We start from the raw sequence: 21,286 nt of genomic DNA, 5'->3' as shown, positions 1-21,286 counted from the left end.
TTGTTTTGATATCAATATATCGATTTAAATATGTTAGCTATGCCAATAAAACTATAACATTATGCACTTTCATAGTAGGCTACATTCATCAAATCCTTACAATTAGTGTCCTGAATTCACATAACATTTAACTCATTAAAATGATCTTTGAATGCATTTCTACTTGTAAAAAATTAAAAATAGAAAAAGAAAACAAACTAATTTCGCAGTTTATGTATGTATGTATGGGGTCAACATTTATAGTACTGTAAAAATCCTACAAATGGCAACTCCTCTACCATATTCTATTGTTTTTTTTTATTCAATTGAACCCGTTTATTAAAAAACAATAGTGGGACAAATGAAATCACTCTCTCTTGGAGAAAATGGGTGGCTCTTAAAAGAGCCTTTGGTTTGATGAGAAGTTTCCGTCAGTTTACTTTCCCTTCGCGGGCTTCTCGGTCTTCTTGGGCAGCAGCACGGCCTGGATGTTGGGCAACACACCACCCTGAGCGATGGTCACGCCACCCAGAAGCTTGTTGAGCTCCTCGTCATTGCGCACCGCCAGCTGCAGGTGTCGAGGGATGATGCGGGTCTTCTTGTTGTCCCGAGCGGCGTTTCCAGCCAACTCCAGGATCTCAGCGGTCAGATACTCGAGCACAGCGGCCAAATACACCGGAGCTCCGGCACCGACGCGCTGGGCATAGTTGCCTTTGCGGAGAAGCCTGTGAACACGGCCGACGGGGAACTGCAGTCCGGCCCTGGAAGAGCGAGTCTTAGCCTTGGCACGAGCCTTTCCACCGGTTTTACCTCTTCCGCTCATTGTAGTTTACAGTTGTTGGTCAAAATAAGAAAGTAACACTTTCGACTCTGTTCTACCTTTTAAAAGAAATCTCACTAATCTCCTATTGGCTGGAGTCTGAGCACATCATCGAGCCAATCAATGAGCTTCCCTCCAAACACCAAACCCAACCCCCTTTCTACTATTTTCAAGTGTTTGCTACTATTTAATCAGGCCTAGCTTTCTTAAATGCATTTCTTTAAAGTTTGAATACGTCATTAATTTCTTCAGTGTCTTAATTTTCTTTCTTTTTTTTAAATATTTTTAGTATGTATGTTTTATGACTATGTAAAGCATTTACCATTTTCACTTTACTGTCTGGTTTTGAGCATAGTAATAAATCAAAGTCGGTCTTCATCGGTTTAGTTTTAAATTTCACTGTGATAAACATGTGAACGTCTACTCAGATACAGAGTTTATCAAAATGTTTAAATTGTAAATTTAAATGTCTAACGTTCAATTCACATTTAAATATATAGTGCTTTCCAGTATAGTCGTTTTAAAGCGTAATAATAAACATAATTCGTGTGCGTCTTGAGATTAATGGCACTGACATTGTAAGATTAAGTCAAATTGCTTTCAATAAAAAAAATAGCTTTAACATACATTTTAGACTTGGACTAGGTTTAAGGTGTGAAATTTTGGATAAATGTATTTTGCACATAAAGGGCTCATTATTTAATTCTCGCGGTGACACTGACACATTCATTGAACAGTGACATAAAATAATGCTCTTTACTATGAATTAGTGGGTGGCTCTTAAAAGAGCCTTTTTGATTTGTAAAAAAAAAAAAAAAGAAAGAAATAATGAGTTTATTTCTTTTTAGCTGCAGTCTTTTTAGGCTTGGCGGCTTTAGGCTTGGCTGCTTTAGGTTTCGCCGTTTTGGGTTTGGCTGCCTTTGCCTTTTTCGGGCTCTTGGCTGCTTTCTTGGGAGTCGCTGGTTTCTTTGCCTTCTTGGGGCTCTTCGTTGCTTTCTTAGCGGCGGGTTTCTTCACCTTCTTCGGCGATTTCTTAGCGGCGGGCTTCTTTGCTGCTGCAGTTTTGGGCTTCTTCGCGGCTGCGGGTTTTTTGGCTGCGGGCTTCTTGGCTTTAGGAGCCGCTTTCTTGGCGGGTTTAGTCTTGGTCTCGGTCTTTTTCTTGTTGAGCTTGAATGAACCCGAGGCGCCGGTTCCTTTAGTCTGGACCAGGGTTTCATTAGTCACTAGGCTCTTGATGGCGGTCTTGACGCGGGAGTTGTTCTTCTCCACATCGTATCCACCGGCGGCGAGCGCTTTCTTCAGGGCGGCGAGGGACACCCCGCTCCTCTCTTTAGATGCGGACACAGCCTTGACGATCAGCTCGCGGACGCCTGGACCCGCTTTCTTGCTTTTGGCGGCTGATTTCTTCTTGGCCGCTTTAGTCGCGGATGCTGGAGCGGTTTCTGCCATGATTTCTCTGAGTGAATCTGAACTCACACAATCTGACTGTGATCAACAATGAGCCGCTGCGCCTTTAACAGCCGCATGAGAACCGTGTAGACTCAACCTGCTGAGTTCAGCGTCTGCTCCTCCACTAACGCCTTTGCTTGTGTTTTCTCCTTTCATATTTTGAATAAAACTTGATTTGTAAAATAGTTTAGTAGACTAAAAACAACGTACTCACCAAGTAGAGAGACTGAACTTTATTTTCAAGACTAAAACACGTGAAAAATCAACATTTATTTAAGCATCGTCCGATCAAATCCCAAACGTGCACCTGTAGTGAACAATGCTGCGTGTATATTTCATGTAATTTTGTGTATTAATAGTAGTAAACTCCTGAATGTGTCATCCTGGTTTTGGAACTAGCACTTTGACAATGGCTTTAATGTAAGGAAGATCGCTGAGGGACTTGTGGAGTGTTTCATTCAGAGGTTGTTTTGTGCAGCTTGAAGCACACACACATCTATCTGTGTAACTGCTGCATCTCCGGTCACTGATGATCCCCACATGTTATAAAGATGCATGAACCCTAAATAAAGTTCAGCTTTTCTTTTCAAAAGCAACTGATCGCATTTTAATATATTTTTGAACTGATTAAATAGAACTTGATAAAAGTTTTACAAAACAAACTTCCTGGTGAAACAAAGTAGACCAGTGTGATCAACAGTGCACATTTTTTCTTTTTTGATGATAATAATAATAATAATGGGGTTTTTGATGACAAGCCAACTAAAAATGATAAATGAGGCCTACGATTACTCAGATGCAAATAGAAATATAAAACCAGGCCTAATTGAAAGAAGACAAGTTGACAAAAAGATTGAATCCAATATGATGTGATAATATAGTATAACAAGTGATTTAAAACTATAATTTTTGAACGGGAACGTCACAAGTGTTAGAGGGTTTTTAACACAACACAAGGGTTAAGAAACTAGCTGACTGTCAAATATTTAAAGCTTATAAACAGCCAATGGCCCTGATTATACCCTCAAACGGCAATACATTCAAATCAGACAACAAAATTACATCAAATTAAGGTTACATTATATACACTCACCAAAAGGATAATCAGGAACACCTGTTCAATTTCGCATTAATGCAATTATCTAATCAACCAATCACATGGCAGTTGCTTCAATGCATTTAGGGGTGTGGTCCTGGTCAAGACAATCTCCTGAACTCCAAACTGAATGTCAGAATGGGAAAGAAAGGTGAGCGTGGCATGGTTGTGGTGCCAGATGGGGCGGTCTGAGTTTTTCACAATCTGCTCAGTTACTGGGATTTTCACGCACAACCATTTCTAGGGTTTACAAAGAATGGTGTAAAAAGGGAAAAACATCATGCGGCAGTCCTGTGGGCGAAAATGCCTTGTTGATGCGAGAGGTCAGAGGAGAATGGGCCGACTGATTCAAGCTGATAGGAGAGCAACTTTGACTGAAATAACCACTCGTTACAACCGAGGTATGCAGCAAAGCATTTGTGAAGCCACAACACACACAACCTTGAGGCGGATGGGCTACAACAGCAGAAGACTCAACCCGATCTCACGACCAAGTCGTACGAATTCGACGAATGATTTAAACGTGGCTAAAACGTAACAATTCATACGACCTCACTCATTGTTTTTGCTAAATCGTACATATTTTACGAATTGGCCAACTCGTATGAATTCATACGAATGACCTACCCCTGACCCCGCCCCTAAACCTAACCATCACGTGGGTTTAGACAAATCGTACAAATTCGTACGAGTAAGGTCGTAGGAATTAGTACGAATTAGACACTTTTTATTCATTCGTCGAATTTGTACGAATTGGTCGTGAGATAGTGTTGGAAGACCCCACCGGGCACCACTCATCTCCACTACAAATATGAAAAAGAGGCTACAATTTGCAAGAGCTCACCAAAATTGGACGGTTGAAGACTGGAAAAATGTTGCCTGGTCTGATGAGTCTCGATTGTTGAGACATTCAGATGGTAGAGTCAGAATTTGACGTAAACAGAATGAGATCATGGATCCATCATGCCTTGTTACCACTGTGCAGGCTGGTGGTGGTGGTGTAATGGTGTGGGGGATATACATATCTCAACCACTTGCAACCACAGTGAGCATCAGAGGCCTGCGAGCGGAAGAACGTCAGTCAGTTGGACATGTTTTCCACTGCTGATGTGGGTTTAACCAATTTAGACTCGATTTAAGTGCCAAAATAATGACAGAATACTTATTATCAAGGTTCTCAACCAGTTTTGAATCATATACACAGATCATCATTGTAAAAACCATGGTATTATCACATGCAGAAGTTTGATTGACAGCTGTAGATAATGATGCAGTTTGGATTTAAATCAGTCACTCCAACATCTCACACACTCCTTCTACAGAGATCAGAAAACTGATCAAGCTGGCTTTGGGCCGGACATGGTCGCTGTGTTGCAAAATCACACAGAAATTCTTGGTAACTCTGGTGTTTTTATACTTCCCTTTTTTCAGGCTCTGAGACTGTCAACACTTGTCAATACATCTTTTGAGTCTGACAGTAATTCTTAATATTTGGTTTAAAGTGATCTGCATAAAGCCCAATTCAGATCCAGCATTGAAATTAGTCACTTCTCATTCAGTCTGATGTAGATTTGCATCCAATTCCTATATAACCAGCCATCGTTGTAATAGCCTACATATGAACATGCCTAATAAGAGTTTTCCTAAATTGTAATCAAGGCTCTTTATTATGAGGAACTGTTTCATAATTTCTTAAAAGATAATCTAGTTTTATTTATTGCTGCAACTCAGACCTGTGAACTACGGTTTCTTCTGTTCAGGAAGTGTTGAGTCTATAAGACTGGCTGTGAGTTTGACAGTGGTCATTAATAGACCAGTATGGAGCTCAGGACACTTCCTCTAATGCTCTGTGAGTATATATCTCATCTATGCTTCATTTGCACAGTTTGTATAATAATAGTGAATCGCTGTTCATCTGTTTTTCATCTTTTATGTCGGCCTATTGATTCTGTTTTTGATTAATGCTGCTAATAATTTGAGTATCAAATCAATCTGTAGCTCCTGATATTCCACACTGTTCATTTATTATAAAAAGAAATAATCCTCTTTTATCCTGTGAATTCCTGGTGATTGTTTTACAGTGTGTGTGTGAAAGTGAAAAACTCTAGCTGAATGAGTGTATTGATCAGTGTATTGATCATTATTGTGATTCGTCAGTCGTTCAGTTGTTACGGTTTGTAATGATGTTGAATCACACACACTTCTGTAATGTTTGTTGTCTTCAGTAGATCTTCAGCATCTCAGATCTTTATTTATGGATCTTAGTCTTCTTGTGGTGTGCTGACATTAATTGGCAATGATGTCACTTCCTATATGAAGCAATGGTGGCACGCAAAATGAGATCTGCAGTCCGACGGCTTGAGCTTCTCTTCACTTTGTGGTTTTAGTTGTATCATGACAGCGTCACATAGATATTCTTATTGAAGAGGATTTCTTCACACTTCCTCTTTCTTGCTCAATATCTCCAGTTATTATTGACTGCCTTATATAGATGTGAAAGTGTACAGATCTCTTGCATCAAATCAACAAATCACTTCTTCTGTTTTTTCTATTTTAAAAAGTTTTCTGCATGTTTTAATTTATCTCGTGCGTGTGCGTCCATGTGTGTGTGTGTGTGATTTTGTCTCTTTTTGCTTTGTAGTGCTGATTTCAAACATCCGCCCTGAACAAACTCAAGGTGATTTATATATTTTCTTCAAATCTTATGCAATAACACAGTGGAATAGAGAGCATTAATGGCAGCATGTCGATTGTTCATCATGACATTTATTGGGTTCTTAATGAAACCGCTGAGCTGTGTATGTCTTGTTCGATTAATGTTTAAACGTCTGAATGTTTTATGTGATGTTATAGAGAGACTAAAGGCTGTAGTGAAGACAGAGCCCGGCAGAAATGAAAGCGTCACTGCTAGATGTGAAATACCAGGAGATGCAGGCGACTGGACATACAGCTGGTTTATAGATGGGTCATCTCGGCCCTTCAGCACTGACATAGCGTTCAGCCTCATACCTGATGTATTTCAGAGACGCAGCAACGTCACCTGTAGAGGAGAGAGAAAAAGTGATGGACAGAGGTCAGAGATCAGTGACGCTGTTACACTGGCATTATCATGTGAGTCTGATCCTCTTCACTGCAGAAATACACTGAGAAGTGATGACGTAACAAGAAGGGCTTTTATTTGCACAGAAGAAAAAAAGGTGGTTGTAAAAAAATAAAAATAAAGTGAGTGTATTGTTGTCAGCGAGCAGGGCATGATGTTTCAAGAGGAACAGTACTGATATTTTAATTGTGTTGCACAATTACTGGACATATAGACATGCACTCTAAATCTTTTCAATCTTATTCACTTATCTTGGTTTATTTGTGTTTTATCACAACTTCTGTTGCAGTTTCAGAGACACCTAAAGCTGTTCTGACTGTTCAGCCTGAACCATCACTGATACTCAGAGGAGAGACTGTCACTCTCACATGTGACATAAAGGGGGAAGAATGGACATATAGATGGAAGTGTGATGATGATGATGATAGAGAGCACGACACTGAAGAGAAAGAGTTCAAGATCACTGCAGAGACCACACAGGAGTGCCAGTGTAAAGGCTGCAGAGGATCAAACTGCTCTGACTGGAGTGAAGAAGTGACTCTGACTGTGTCGGGTGAGTGATCATCACTGATAGAAAGGATCTTGCCAAGATGATGCACGAACAATTAATAAACTGCAAGTTAAAAAAAACTGCATTAGTAAACATTGCTAGATGTTAGACAGAGTGAACTGTGAGTTACAGTGAGCATCCGATTTTACAAGCAATGTCTCTCAGGATCTGTATATTTATATCTTTATGAGAGCTCTCATGTTAGAACATAAAACAGCCATACAATTATTACTCATAATGAAATGAGGTATTACTCTAAAGTATTGTATAATTATACTCAATTATTACTCTGAAGGGTGAGGTCAAATTAAGACACATTAAGTATTATGATAGAAGTCATAAACAGTGATAGATGACTGAAGACTGTATATTAACAGAAGATCGTGAAATAGTTGGAGTCAAACCCAGCGTGACTGTGAAGCCCCAGAGTTCAGTGTTCACTGGAGACACAGTTACTCTGAGATGTGACGTGAGACGCTCTGGATGGGAGATTATCTGGTACAAAGACCACCAGAGACTACGATCTGTTGATGAGACAGTAACACTGAGCGACGTGAGAGTCTCTGATGGAGGAGAGTACGGGTGTGGTGTAGAAGGAAGAACACAAGGTCCAAAAGTCACGCTAACAGTAAAAGGTATAAGTGCTGTTTTTTACGTAGCAATCAGATTTAATAATAGGAATATTATGTAAATTAATGTCATCCGTCAACAGTATCATGTTCTGTCGGGTAAATTAAACACAGTTCATTCCTCACAGAGAGACCCAAAGCTGTATTGCGTGTTCAGCCTGACGGACGAGTGTTCAGAGGACAGACGGTCACTCTCACATGTGACATACAGGAGACAGACAACACTAGCTGGACCTACAGCTGGAATAAAGATCATTCACAGATTCATGTCAGTCAATCACAGGAATACAGAATCAGTTCAGTTGATGAATCTCACACAGGTCATTACAGCTGTAGTGGAAGAGAGACGCGAGGATCACGATACACACACACCAGTGATGAAGTTACACTGACGCTTTCAGGTGAGTGTGTTCAGATCAACTTCACGACATGAGTTAAAAAGCGTCTGCAAATAAGGAACGGTAACCAACATGTTAAAGAATAAAACAAGCATTGAGTAATTTAAGTTAACTGTAAATGAGACTGAGAATAGATTTAATTAATGTTGAATATAATGTGCTCACTAGTTATTAGGATATAATATGTAGCCTATTTAACTCTGCTGGTAAGTAACTTCAACAACAGAAATTTTAATAGTTAAATGATTTAAGTTTAAACTGACTTGCTTAATTTGACCAACTAACCTTTTATCCGGGACCATCAGGATCTCGTGATCTGATCATTGGAGTCTCCGCAGGATTGAGCGTCTTGTTTCTGCTCATCGTCTTACAGGTCCTGCTGTGGCGCTGCAAACACAACAAAGGTTCCTCTCACCTCCTCAAAAAAACATACAGACAATCTTCACTATATTGATCGATGGAAGCGTTTAATAGTTGAAGATAACGTACCTGTCGTAACTGAGGACAGGAAAGACATGTTTGTGTTTTGAAAAGCTGGTCTTTGGGAATCGTTGCTAAAGTTTCTCTGTGTTTGAGCAGCAGGAGGATCTCCTTCTCCCTCGACTGAACATCAGCAGCGCGACATCAGAACAGAAGAACAGAAGAAGAGTACACACACACACACACAATATATATATATATAACTAAAATCAGCTATTTTGACTTAGAATGTACAGAACAATATATAGAGAAAGACAGACAAATAGAACAAACAGACAGACAGACAGACATGATCTAACATTTTAACTGACCGTGTGTAGTTTTTCAAAAATGGTTAAATTTTATTTTCCATCATGGATAACAAAATAAGAACTCAATAACTGAAAGAGTAAAAGCAGAAAAAGACTCGATCTCACTCACTCTGTTCAGATGCGGACACAGTGAAGGGGCCTTCGGATGTCACCTATGCTGAGATTGACCTGAAACCAGTGAAGGGAATGAAGAAGAAAGAAAACCAGGGTATGAACACTACATGCATGTGCATGTTCTGCTAGTTTGCTGTGACATGATGCAGTAATATAAATGCATACATAAAACATTGCTGTATAGTGATGTCATTCGCACAGTAACGACTCAACTCTTGTCGTCTGTAGGAAAGACCGGTGAGAGTTCAGACACAGTTTACTCCAAAGTGAACATCGCAACAGCTTAAGGTGCACGAGGTAACCTAAAAACAGCGCAAAATATCACAATATATCACAAATATCATGCAATGACAAACAAAATCTGATTTAATTTATACCTGTATTATTTTGTAGGATTTCAGATGCTAGATGGATCTAGTCATGACGAATGTTCAGATGAGACACAAAACGCAATCTTGTGCTTCAAATATGTACCAAAAGTTGGTGAATTGAAGATATTACTCCTATTATTAATCAAATACTTTAGATTAGTTAACACAATTCTCTGTTAGTGTCATATACAGTTAGAAAGTCTAGAGAAATAACTGTGCTTATAGCTATACATTCATCTAACATTACTGGGATTACTATAGTATTATGTCATATAGACTGTGAGTATTATGTGTCTTATTAAAGAATTCTGAATACTATAAGAAATAAAAATAGCAAAACATTTGTAAATATTCTATAAGCTAATTCTGGAGTTGTATCTATATCATGTATTGTATGTATTAACATGTGTGGATCTCTCCTCTCGATGTCCACTAGATGTCCCCATACACACGATCTGGTTTCAATGTGTGATTTTTTGCTCTGTACTTTTTTAGTGTCTTTCTGTATTGACTGTTCATTCATGCCTGCACTGCATTGTGTTTCAATTATACATGCTAATAAAATAGTTTTAAGTCGTTTGTGTCTGACCTCCTGCATAACAAATGATCACTAGTTGCGCTTTTGCTCCACAACAATGGAAATGAAGCGTGATTCTGAAGAATACACCGCAAACAATACTTTTCATTGTAGTTTTTATTTCATTTCTAACAAATCTGTTGTAATGACGTTTTATAAACGCTTTTTAAATATTGCTGTCATGATGGTATTTCATTAAAATCATTATATTTTACTTAATGGCTGTCAAAATAATGTCTACAAAAATAAGAAATCTCGTAATTTCTTAAAATGTGCTGTTTAACTGAGCCCAGAGGAACAGTATTCAACTATTTTACACCAGGGATACACCTCTATCTTTCAGAGAAAAACTGTGGTTTATATTAACCACACAGGAGCAGACGTTGAACACTACACTGGGCCGCTGTGACCCACTCAGACCGCAGGATGAGCAGCGCCCCCTTCTGGCCTCACTAACACCTCTCCCAGCAGCCTAGACCTTGTTTCGAGAAACGACACACAGCCGTTTACACCTGGTGTTTTAATCCGTCTCTTTTGTCCAGAGAGTAGCTCGACAGCCACAAGACCAGTCAAACACTGCGAGTGTGTGTTAGAAACCAGGAATGATGAGAGAACATTGGACATTTTTCATCTTCAAACCAAACTTGGTCTCCTCTCCAGTAGACAAAGGCCCTGTCCCAAATGGCACCCTAAACACTCGCGGTCCTCCTACGAGTTCACACTTTCGTGACGTAGCCCTGCTTTGACTGTAGTAAAGTCTTCTGTGTGTTTTGTTTAATTCTTTCTTTATTAAACAATCTGCAGTGCAGTAACTTTCCCGAAAGCTGGACATTGCTTAGGTTGATGTTCTGTACCACAACGTTTGCAATTGTACACATCATCCGTCTGTTTTACAGCTTTAGACATGTATCGCTTTCCTTTGAATGACACTGCACCGATTACTGCATCTGAGCTCGTAGACACGCTCTTCGGCATCATTTCACCAAAAGTTTTCACATGCAGCTGAGCAAGTTCACTGGCTTGACAAATTTTGATTGATTCAAGCGACGTGAGCTCTGTTTCTCTCAGTAAAGCGTTGTCTTACTTTCGCATCACTCATGCCAAACACAATCTGATCTCGTATCATCGAGTCAGTCAGCTGATCAAAATTGCATGTCTTCGCTTTGAGTCTCAGGTCAGTTAGGAAGTTGTCAAATGTTTCAAGCGGTTGTTGCACACGTGAACGAAATATGTATCTTTCATACGTTTCATTCTTCTTCGGTGAGCAGTAAATTTGTCTAGCACATCGTCAAGCTTGTTTTTATCCTCACCCTCAGCAAACACGAAGGTGTTATACACTTCAATAGCCTGTGGACCAGCAATTGTCAATAATAGAGCAACCTTACGTGCTTCTGGCTTCGTGTCCTTCCCGATGGCTGCCATGTATAACTCAAATTGCTGTCTGAAACTGCGCCAGTTGCAATCAACATTGCCTGTGAGCTTCAAATTCTCCGGTGGTCTCAAAGCATCCATCTTGACGCTTTCACAACAGGTAATCTTCGGATGATTTCACTCCTGGTACCATGTTTTGTTTAATTCTTTCTTTATTAAACAATTTGCAGTAACTTCAAGCATGTGCTTCATTCTATCTCCCTTGCTCTGGTAATGTTACAACTCATCACTTAACACACAGTGACCTCTAGTGGTTTTCTCAGGAACAACATACTGATATCATTACACTGTGGAGCTCGCTTCATGTGGACACCATTACACTGATCAGTGTTGCTTTAGTCCTTTTATTTTTTATTTTTTTGTTGTTTATCCTTGACTTTTTAACGTTAGTTTTTATGATGATGTAACTGTGTTTATAAGAGACATTTAATATGTGTCTATAAATTAATCACAATCATAATCAGAACACTCAATAAATGTAAAACCAAACATTATTTGCTCTGAAATGAGTTTGTTTTAAAACCGAATTTAAGTGCACCATCGTTCGCTTAGTAAAATAAAGATAAATGACTAAAAGATAATCTGTAAGACAAAATAAAGTACTTTTTAAACGATTCCAACTCAACATACTTTTATATTTAAAAATAATATATATTTAAATATTTTGAATATTTATATATCTTTGAATTTTCCCTATGGCTTTTTTTTTTTTTTTTTTTTTTTTTAAACGATTTGAGTAACCTATTTCACTCTCCTCAAATAAATGTGAACTTCCTGTGTGTGCTACCTGTGAAAACCACATCGTTTATTTGCGGAAATCATTTGCCCTCATTTAGCTATAAAAACATCACAATCTAGACTCTGGAGCTTTTATTTTTCAAAATGATTGAGTCCGTTTTAACGTGTTTTATATCTTCCTTAAATGAAACGAGTGCAGATAAATAACAAATAAACAAAAAAATACTCAGTGAATGCCTTTATTTTACAAAAATATAACAATTTACTATTACATTAAATTACAATACTCACTTGTAATTAAAGAGTTGTCCACTCACATACTGTAATGAGCTAATGAGATTCATTCAAACCGGAGCACCAGAAATATTAACCATCATGCAGTGCGTTTGAGATAATGAGTAACAGCAGAATCCATGCAACATAATACCAATATTTTTGCAGTATTGACACTGTGCACACACACAGTATGCAAATTTGTTTGCATTAAATACTTGGATGACCATTTACTGCATTTGTCAAAGATTTGCACAAGACAACGTATCCTACAATCAGCTTAACTTTTCATTTCCAGCGTGATGAACGAACGAGATATATTAACATTTGGTCCTTGACTCATCATTTAATAAAAAAAATTCTAATATTATTGTGACATTTTTACACAAAATGCAATAAAAAATGCAACAAAAAAACAACAACCTTGCTGTATAAACATGCTACACAATGAGGTCAACGATATAGGACTGTTTTAAATGTACAATCACCTCACTCACTCTTAAAAATAACTGTTCTTTATTAGCCCTTTATTAGTTTCATAAAAAAAAATATATTCAGTTTTATAATATTCCTCACACAAAGAAAGAACTGATGACAGAAAGTTGTTTGATAGTTTTTCACATGACGTTTATCACCCTTATATAAATCCCGGTCTGGAGGGCAAACCACGCTTTTCCCCGCCAGTCATTTTTACCAAGTTTGTACTAAGTACTAAGTGATATTAAAAGACCAAATTCAATATACATTGATGATGCATACTAGACCTTATGCACCAGAGAAACGTGGGCGCCGTCATCTTTAGAATATTATCTTTGAACTTCCGGTTTCGCGGTCGCTCTGTATATTTCTATGGCATCGCTGTAGAGGAGTGGATTTACTTATTAGAGTTAACAAAAGTTATCATGAGCATTGTAATGTTTATCATAAGCATTGTAAAGCAGATGTCTTAACAAATGTCGACCAGGAAATTTTTTACGAGCAGTTCATTCTTACCTACGCAAGATCAAAATGTCAAAAGACAACGAGCGCAACGCTGAAAAGGGGCGGGGCTACATAAGGTCTTATAGTATAAATATAAACCCAGAATATTAACACAACACAACACGTTTCTTTTTGAGCATATATCCAAAGAAACCCATTTTACAGAAAATACCATTTAACACATTGCATTCATATTCTGGATGTGTTGCCCTCCAGGTGTCTGTCACGTGACTAGAAATCATGAATTGCATCGCTACAAAACCCCCCTTCTGGAAACTTTATTTTTAAGAGTGTAATGCATACTGGTTCAATAAAATTAGCAGGTAGCATACAGTGTATTATTACATAGTCAGTATTAAAAACACAAAATTCAGTTTTTCCTTTTTCTTTGGTTAAAGTCTCCATTGCGGTGGCGTCTCTGACGTGTACAGTATCCGTGCGTGTCATATCTCTCCTAGTTTGCAGTATACAGTGTTGATTTGTTCTGAATCGGGTTCTTCTGCCTTGTGTACTGTAGCTCTTACTTTAACAGTTCTGTCGTGTCCAGACGGCTGTTGCTCCTGGTTCTCTATCATTACCGTCACGCTGTTTACTTGACAGACCCTGGGCTGAGGAAGACACAAGCCAACAAATAAACATGTCGAACTGAGTTTCACTGCATCTAAACTGGTATTAAAAGCAAATCTCAGCAAAACGTAACATACATGTCGTGATGGAGTGTCATAGATGGTTGTTTCACTGTTGTTTCCTGGAGGATTCTGGGATGCGCCTGGCTTTTCCACTGCGCTGTAGACCGTTTCATGATGCTGTTCAATCACTGTGTTCATGTCACGACCTGTCACAGCATGACTGGACTGACACAGAGTTTAAGAAACAAACATAAGAATGACAGTCACTTGAAATAATGTATTTCCGAGAGAGAATTTGGCTGATACCTGCGGGTGAACTTTTGAGGTTTTTCTTTTCTTGACAACTACTACAATCAAACACATTAACAATCCCAGCACAACAACGACGCCAGCGGTGGTGGCGATCCAAGAGATGAGGTCTGGAGGAGGAAGCGAATCACTTTGCAGTTTTTCATGGCCTAGAAATATCAAAAACAACAACAAAACAGCTGTTTATACAGGTATTGGAGTGTTTATGTGCACTAAGTGTAAAAAGCCCGGCTTATTGGCAGAGGCTATTTACACTGACTCCGCCCACTGATATCTGATTGGGCCACTTGGTCAACAGTAGTCTAGCAGTGGGGTTTGTGACAGAAAGTTCAAATTTACCCAAGTTTGAATCCACCTTTGGTGAACTCGGTTTACTCCCATCGCATTTATTTTGACAAAATAAAACGTTTACGATAAATAAAAAGTGAGAAAATATTCAAAAGTTGGAAATAAAGTGTGTTTAATAATAAAGTGTTTATCGGTTATTTATCGGCTGGTGTAGTAGGGAGGGCTTTTTTGTCACAATAAGGCAACATATTTTTTATAATTTTATTTAGATATATATATATAAATATATATATATATATATGAAGAGTTCAGATGCAAAAGCCTCTAAATGCCATTTGAAATTTTCTTCTTTAATGATGATTTTTATCAAACTTGTATATTTAAGTTCAGTAATTTCACTTAAATAACAATTAATAGGTAATTATCATTGCAATTTAAGTGAAATCACTAAACTTAAATATACAAGTTTGATAAAAATCATCATTAAAGAAGAAAATTTCAAATGGCATTTAGAGGCTTTTGCATCTGAACTCTTCATATATATATATATATATAAAGTAAATAAATATATAAAATAATTTACACTATGTTATTGCATACCGTTTAACGTACAACACTGAGGTATATATAAGTATTACTTAGGTACTTATAATGTAATTCTAACTATTATTTACACTTACAGTACAAAGAAAATACTGCTATTTTACATGCAGTAAATTGAATATATTGCTAATTGCACTCAGTGTAAATAGCTACAGCCTTATTATTATTTAGATATTTTATACTCTCATTTTATATTCACTTTTTTTTACTTTAAATGTAAAATAAAACAAGATTATTTACTTATAGGCCTGAAGATAAATGGAAATATTAACATTTATAAAAACACACATTGGAGACTGAGAAACAACAAAATCCGCCATTTACACTAGGATTGTATTAGATTATATTATATTATCACACGGCTGTGTGCAATATTTCAGATAACGCAGGAACTATAGAAACGCTTTTCTTCGCTGAAGTTTGGTGAGCTAAACAAATATTAAAAGTATCATGGATTCGCTCTCTCTTGTTTTTATACAAACACAGCTGCTGTTTTGAACACTGGATTACAAGAGAACAAACAGTTACGATTTTAAAACAGTTTTATCTCAAATCAATATCTCTTATCTCCATAATTGCTTATGTGGCGAATTGCTGTGTAATAAGTCTCTTAAATGTCCGTCTAGTTTGAATTTGCCGCGCTAGCAACTGCTCTCTCCGCGGAAGTTTTGCGTTTAAAGAGCTAATAAAATACTTCAACTCAGATTAATATTTCATGTCTGAGTATTTAGCCGTGTAATTAGAGGAATAATGTACATCCAGCCGGTTGTTATCTCAGAATAAACCCCTTCAGGCTGATGATGCTAGAGCTGGAGGTACATTAACCCTTACTTATATTATCTTATTTTTTTATTTATTTTATTTTATAATACTACTTCTGGTGAGATTCTGAAGTGTTCATACAATGGATGCTTCACTATCCCATAAGGCCACAGGACAGGATTTATGAATGGCGATGAAGCGACATAACTAACGGTGGTAGGTCACATGACATTGACAACATCCAGATTACATTCATTTTAATGCTTTAATGCCTGTTCACATTTGGCACTTGAGTGTTCGGATATTTATTAGGACACATTCACACATACACACAACCGCCTCCGTGTTTTTGCACTTTGTTTGTTCATTTTCAGCATCTGAAGGAAACGGATATTATCTTCAGACAGTGTTATAAACACTCCTCCTCGTTCCTTCATGAGAAACCAGAGGGAATTTACCACAGATGTGACGGCTATTAATACACATGCCTGTTGCATGCTCTACAGACATATGCAAATAAGAGCATGAACCCTGGTCTTTAGAAATGTGTTGTAGTGTGAAACAAGATGGGCAGTAAATAACCTTACACTTAATGTTGGGAGCCTGCGAAAGATTCTTGCTGACGTGGTTGTTGACGCGGCACCAGAAGCTGCGGTTCAGATCGGTGACGGAGATGTTGATGGAGGATTGAGACGCCTGTGTCCTCACACACACACCCTGGTCGCAGTCGTACGAGGCCCAGCTGCCATCGACGGAGCAGTTCACCGCGGCCCGACACACTCCGGCAGACGAATTTACATCATGGGCACTCACTTCGATTTCAGGCTCTGAGAGAGAGTCTGGAAAAGAGGAGTTTATATCTGAAGTAGGTGTACAGGAGTCAACATTTAAAGGGATAGTTCACCCAAAAATGAAAATGCTGTCAGTAATTACTCTCCCTCGTGCTGTTCATCTTCGGAGCCACTGTAGTCACTCGGACTATTTTAACAATGTCTTTAATAACTTTTGGGCCGGACAGTTTCGATCCCGTAAGAAGCCTATGGAGGAGTGATCCAGCTCTCTCTTAAAGGAGTAGTTCACTTTAAAAAAAAACTTTTGCTGATAATTTACTCACCCCGATGTCATCCAAGATGTCCATGTCTTTCTTTCTTCAGTTGAAAAGAAATGAAGGTTTTTGATGAAAACATTCCAGGATTTTCTCCATATAATGGACTTCAATGGGGTCCAAACGGTTCAAGGTCCAAATGAGAGTTTCAGTGCAGCTTCAAAGGGCTTTAAACGACACCAGACGATCTAGGACCCTTTGAGTCATGACTCGAAAAAAGATTTGTTCATTTTGATGAACGAGTTCAAACAGGAGAGTCACAAACGCTCATCACAGAACAGAGCGAGGTGAGCATTTGTGCTTATAAAACTTAAACTTTTTTATTTATTTTTTAAATGACCGCTCGTTTCGCTTGATAAGACCCTTATTCATCATCTGGAATCGTTTAAAGCCCTTTGAAGCTGCACTGAAATTTTCTTTTGGACCTTGAACCGTTTGGTCCCCATTGAAGTCCATTATATGGAGAAAAATCCTGGAATGTTTTCATCAAAAACCTTAATTTCTTTTCGACTGAAGAAAGAAAGACGTGGACATCTTGGATGACATGGGGGTGAGCAAATTATCAGCAAAAGTTTTTTTAAAAGTGAACTACTCCTTTAATTAAAAATATCTTAATTTGTGTTCTGAAGATGAACAACATGAGGGCGAGCAATTACTGACAGAGTTGACATTTTTGAGTGAACTATCAAATACTTTCATCAAAGTTATAGATGAATTATGAACAATACCCAATCTTGTCTTAAGACGAGTTTAAAGAAACATTTTAGATCCACTTCAAATGCAACTACTACATCATGTGTGTAAATAAAGATGGATGGACGGATCTTACTCTCCACTGTAAGACTGAACTCAGCCAGAGCTTTATCCTCCCACTCCGTAAAGGCCTCGTACAGTCCAGTGTCGCTTTCCTGGAGGTTGTGTACGGTCAAAGACCAATCTGAGAGGTTTAAACTTATTTTTTCCCTGAAAACAGGAGAAACTTTTTCTGAGCGTGAAAGCAACTCTTTTCTGACGAATCGTCGCCAAACAACTTGTGAATGGTTTCCACGACTGATGCTCAGACGGATCGATTTCCCCTTCAATCCATATCGATTCTCGTGGCATTTAGCTGCAAAATTTGAAAGAATGAAACACAATTTAAGCCCGAATCATCTATTTCATGATGATTCATGAAGTTTAGTATCATCCTACAGTCATAGTGAAACAATGTAAAGAAACTGAGCACTTTTTACGATTAACAACATTTGAATAACACGTTTGTGACACAGTTCTTCTGAAATCAAAACTCCTGGTTTGTGGCTTTGCTGCAGTCATTCGCCTAACGCTGCAGCTCTGTAACTGGTGCATTGCATCAGCCAATCAGAAAGCAGTTTAAAAGTGCAGAACTTGACATTTACAACTTTTGAAGGATGTCTTTTATGTTCACTGCATTTACCTGATCAAAGCTGTATCAAAGCATCATTACTCCAGTCTTCAGGGTCACATGATCCTCTAAAAATCACTCTAATATGATGATTTGATGCTCAAGAAACATTTTCGGTTGCGCTGCTTGATATTTTTGTGGAAATCATGATACATTTTTTTTCTTTGGTGAATAGAAAGTTTTAACAACATAATTTATTTGAAATATAAATCTTTTGTAACATAACAAATATTTTTACAATACTATTTCTACTATTTTAATACATCTGAATTAAAGTATTTAAAGTCCCCCTGTTGTGAAAATCAAGGTTTTAATGTTGTTTTAAAGAAAACAATCAGCAGATTATTACTGAAGTGAAAGCACTTCAAAAAATTAAAGTATGGAAAAGTTTTGGAAGTTATAATTTACAGTAAATCAAATATACTTTATTAATATATTTTTTTATATAAAATAAACATTTTACAAAATATGTTTTATAAAATTACTATAAAATGAAAGCCATATATCTAACCTATATCTTTTCTAATATCTAATATATCTATTTATGATAACTACTAAAATATGTGATATAATAATAATAATAAAAAATAAAAATATATATATATATGAAGAGTTCAGATGCAAAAGCCTCTAAGTGCCATTTGAAATTTTCTTCTAGAATGATAATTTTTATCAAGCTTATATATTTAAGTTCAGCGATTTCACTTAAATGGCAATGAAAATTACCTATTAATTGTTATTTAAGTGAAATTACTGAACTTAAATATACAAGTTTGATAAAAATCATCATTAAAGAAGAAAATTTCAAATGGCACTTAGAGGCTTTTGCATCTGAACTCTTCATATATATATATATATATATATATATATATTATACTTTTTAGAGGACTTCTTACCTTACCTTTTAAAACATAATTTTATCTTTTTTTTATTGACAAATACTAATTATGTTTTATTATGAACTTTTAGCACTAAAAACCAAAGTTTCAATTATTAAAAGTGTGTGCGTCGACTTTTTGTGACAAAGGTCAGAAACTCCTGTAACGGCGTTGATTTTTTTGAGGCGCACTCTTGTCATAAATTCATATATTACTGTTTATTCATAATTTGTAAGAATAAAAACAGCGCTAAAATATCTATTTAGGAGTCTTATGGTGCGTTCATGTGCTATGGTAATTATGGTAAATACCAAAAGCTGACGTGGAAAATGCACATGAACACCCCCTCATGTGGTATTTTCCACAGGGCAACTCGTAGAATATTTTGATGCACGAGTTGCCGAGATGAGATAACCTTTGAACTTTTCAGAATGGCAAGAGCAAAGCGAGAGTCGTGAATGGTAAAAATATGTACTATTCATGATCTAGATAGAAAATATACAGCATATTATTTACCGTTTGAGTTTTTATAAATCATTTTCTTGCTGTAGCAGATGACTAAAAGCAATCTTATAGTTTCAGCTAAATAGAAGGTCTGGATCTCAATCTTTTTACATTACGACAACACAAGCACTTGAACGCAACACACTGGTAAACTGTTGAAGTCGCTGGTGTTTCTGACGAACCACTAAATTCAAGCTATTTTAAAACATCACTCTAAAAAATACTGGGTTGTTTTAACCCAATTTTGGGTGTTTGTCCATATTTTACCCAAAATTGGGTTAAAACAACCCAGCATTTTTTAGAGTGATGAAGACACTTTTTTCAATGAATTCATTTTTTTACAATTATTGACAACAGGGGACTTTAAAAACTTAATGACCCCAAACTTTTCAGTGATACAACATGCTAAAGACAGTCTGGAAATGGTCCACCATGACGAAAGAGTGATATCAGTTTGGAAACAACACAAGCGGTGTTTAGTGAGAAATATGTCTCAATCTGAACAAGAAACTGTGAGGGAATCTTTAGATTATATTTTGAGCAGGGAAATCCATCGTAAAGTAAATTCGTACCTAAACTGAAGCCAAAAATACACAGCAGAAAGAGTTTCATTGCTGTCAGGTCGACTTTGAAGACTGAAATGAGGCTTCCTGTTTTTGCACCTGCAGGCCGGAAACAAGAGACAAGTTAAAGTCAGCAGTCAGCTTTACATAAAAAGCATCTTTAAAAATGTCTATTTCAACATCTCATTAACACTATAGCCTCAGACTGCTTCTTTAAAGCACTAATAAAATAGAAAATATAGCAATATAAAATGAGAGATTATTTCTAATCGCTCATTTAAGTAATTAAATGAGGGGGTGTTAAGGTATGCAGTTAGCAGAGCGTATCAGTGTGATTTGTTTGCCAATTCTAGTGGAAAATCTGAATCTCCAGAGGTTTTTCAGTGCTTTTTTTCACTGTTTTCTTCATTTTGAGTCACACACAGCAGAAAAGGTCACCTCCACCAACACACACACGAAGTTTCATAGTTTAAGTCTCGCCAACTCAATTCACTCCACAAGCAGATATTAAAGATTCTGTCATACATCTTCTAAAACATGCAAGTGTGACACAAATTACAAGTATTACACAAAATTATGCAGATAGATAGACTACACCACAAACTGCTAACCCTGCTCAACATGGGAACACTTTACACACTTTAAAGTCTACAAAAAACTGGCATTAGTGCATGTGACGTGTGTTAAATCAGACATAGTTCAGAAACAGCAGTGCACAGAATGCACAAATTAAACACATTATGCACACACTCACATTTCAGTTATGTATGTAATAAATTGATCACATGATGAGAGATTGATAATATCTTACCTGCCAGCTCTGCTGTAGTAAATGTCTTGAACAGGATGAGAGATGAACGAGGGTTTGCACTCACAAATGAATTATAAACTCTTCCTGTTCATTTGCATAACCATCATTGTCTGT

General features: G+C 37.2%; 4 protein-coding genes and 1 long non-coding RNA gene across 6 annotated transcripts; 1 reads left to right on the top strand and 4 right to left on the bottom strand.

Annotated features, from left to right (window-relative positions):
• Nucleotides 1-291: 291 nt before the first annotated feature.
• LOC120470017 (histone H2A) lies at nucleotides 292-933 on the bottom strand. Its single transcript, XM_039659397.2, has one exon. The coding sequence runs from the start codon at nucleotides 800-802 to the stop codon at nucleotides 416-418; it is 387 nt and encodes a 128-aa protein (XP_039515331.1). The 5' UTR covers nucleotides 803-933; the 3' UTR covers nucleotides 292-415.
• Nucleotides 934-1,614: 681 nt separating this feature from the next.
• On the bottom strand, nucleotides 1,615-3,988 carry LOC120470010 (histone H1). The gene has a single exon (XM_089131345.1). The coding sequence runs from the start codon at nucleotides 2,246-2,248 to the stop codon at nucleotides 1,634-1,636; it is 615 nt and encodes a 204-aa protein (XP_088987471.1). The 5' UTR covers nucleotides 2,249-3,988; the 3' UTR covers nucleotides 1,615-1,633.
• A 1,100-nt stretch (nucleotides 3,989-5,088) lies between these two features.
• LOC120470009 (B-cell receptor CD22) lies at nucleotides 5,089-9,872 on the top strand. Of its 2 annotated transcripts, none has more exons than XM_089131335.1 (11): nucleotides 5,089-5,193; nucleotides 5,986-6,021; nucleotides 6,198-6,455; nucleotides 6,734-6,997; nucleotides 7,372-7,629; nucleotides 7,752-8,024; nucleotides 8,327-8,425; nucleotides 8,601-8,669; nucleotides 8,931-9,020; nucleotides 9,155-9,223; nucleotides 9,320-9,872. In XM_089131335.1, the coding sequence occupies exons 1-10, from the start codon at nucleotides 5,163-5,165 to the stop codon at nucleotides 9,211-9,213; spliced, it is 1,437 nt and encodes a 478-aa protein (XP_088987461.1). In that variant the 5' UTR covers nucleotides 5,089-5,162; the 3' UTR covers nucleotides 9,214-9,223; nucleotides 9,320-9,872. The 2 variants fall into 2 exon arrangements, with proteins under 2 accessions (XP_088987461.1, XP_088987459.1); XM_089131333.1 differs by having other exon boundaries at nucleotides 5,091-5,193; nucleotides 9,328-9,872.
• Nucleotides 8,021-9,228, bottom strand: LOC148998530 (uncharacterized). Its single transcript, XR_016168597.1, has 3 exons — nucleotides 9,140-9,228; nucleotides 8,922-8,980; nucleotides 8,021-8,624 (listed from the first exon to the last, which is right to left on the bottom strand). It is a non-coding gene; the product is annotated as an uncharacterized LOC148998530 (long non-coding RNA).
• Nucleotides 9,873-12,266: 2,394 nt separating the features above from the next.
• Nucleotides 12,267-21,286, bottom strand: LOC120470264 (uncharacterized). Its single transcript, XM_039659772.2, has 7 exons — nucleotides 21,173-21,286; nucleotides 20,371-20,460; nucleotides 17,823-18,101; nucleotides 16,476-16,727; nucleotides 14,233-14,384; nucleotides 14,002-14,151; nucleotides 12,267-13,905 (listed from the first exon to the last, which is right to left on the bottom strand). The coding sequence occupies exons 2-7, from the start codon at nucleotides 20,408-20,410 to the stop codon at nucleotides 13,741-13,743; spliced, it is 1,038 nt and encodes a 345-aa protein (XP_039515706.2). The 5' UTR covers nucleotides 20,411-20,460; nucleotides 21,173-21,286; the 3' UTR covers nucleotides 12,267-13,740.

This window comes from Pimephales promelas, chromosome 1, assembly GCF_988280905.1.
Source record: "Pimephales promelas chromosome 1, fPimPro1.hap1.1, whole genome shotgun sequence".
NCBI classification, from domain to species: domain Eukaryota; kingdom Metazoa; phylum Chordata; class Actinopteri; order Cypriniformes; family Leuciscidae; genus Pimephales; species Pimephales promelas.
The sequence above is the reverse complement of the archived record's forward strand: the minus strand, read 5'-3'. Positions and strand labels throughout refer to the sequence as shown.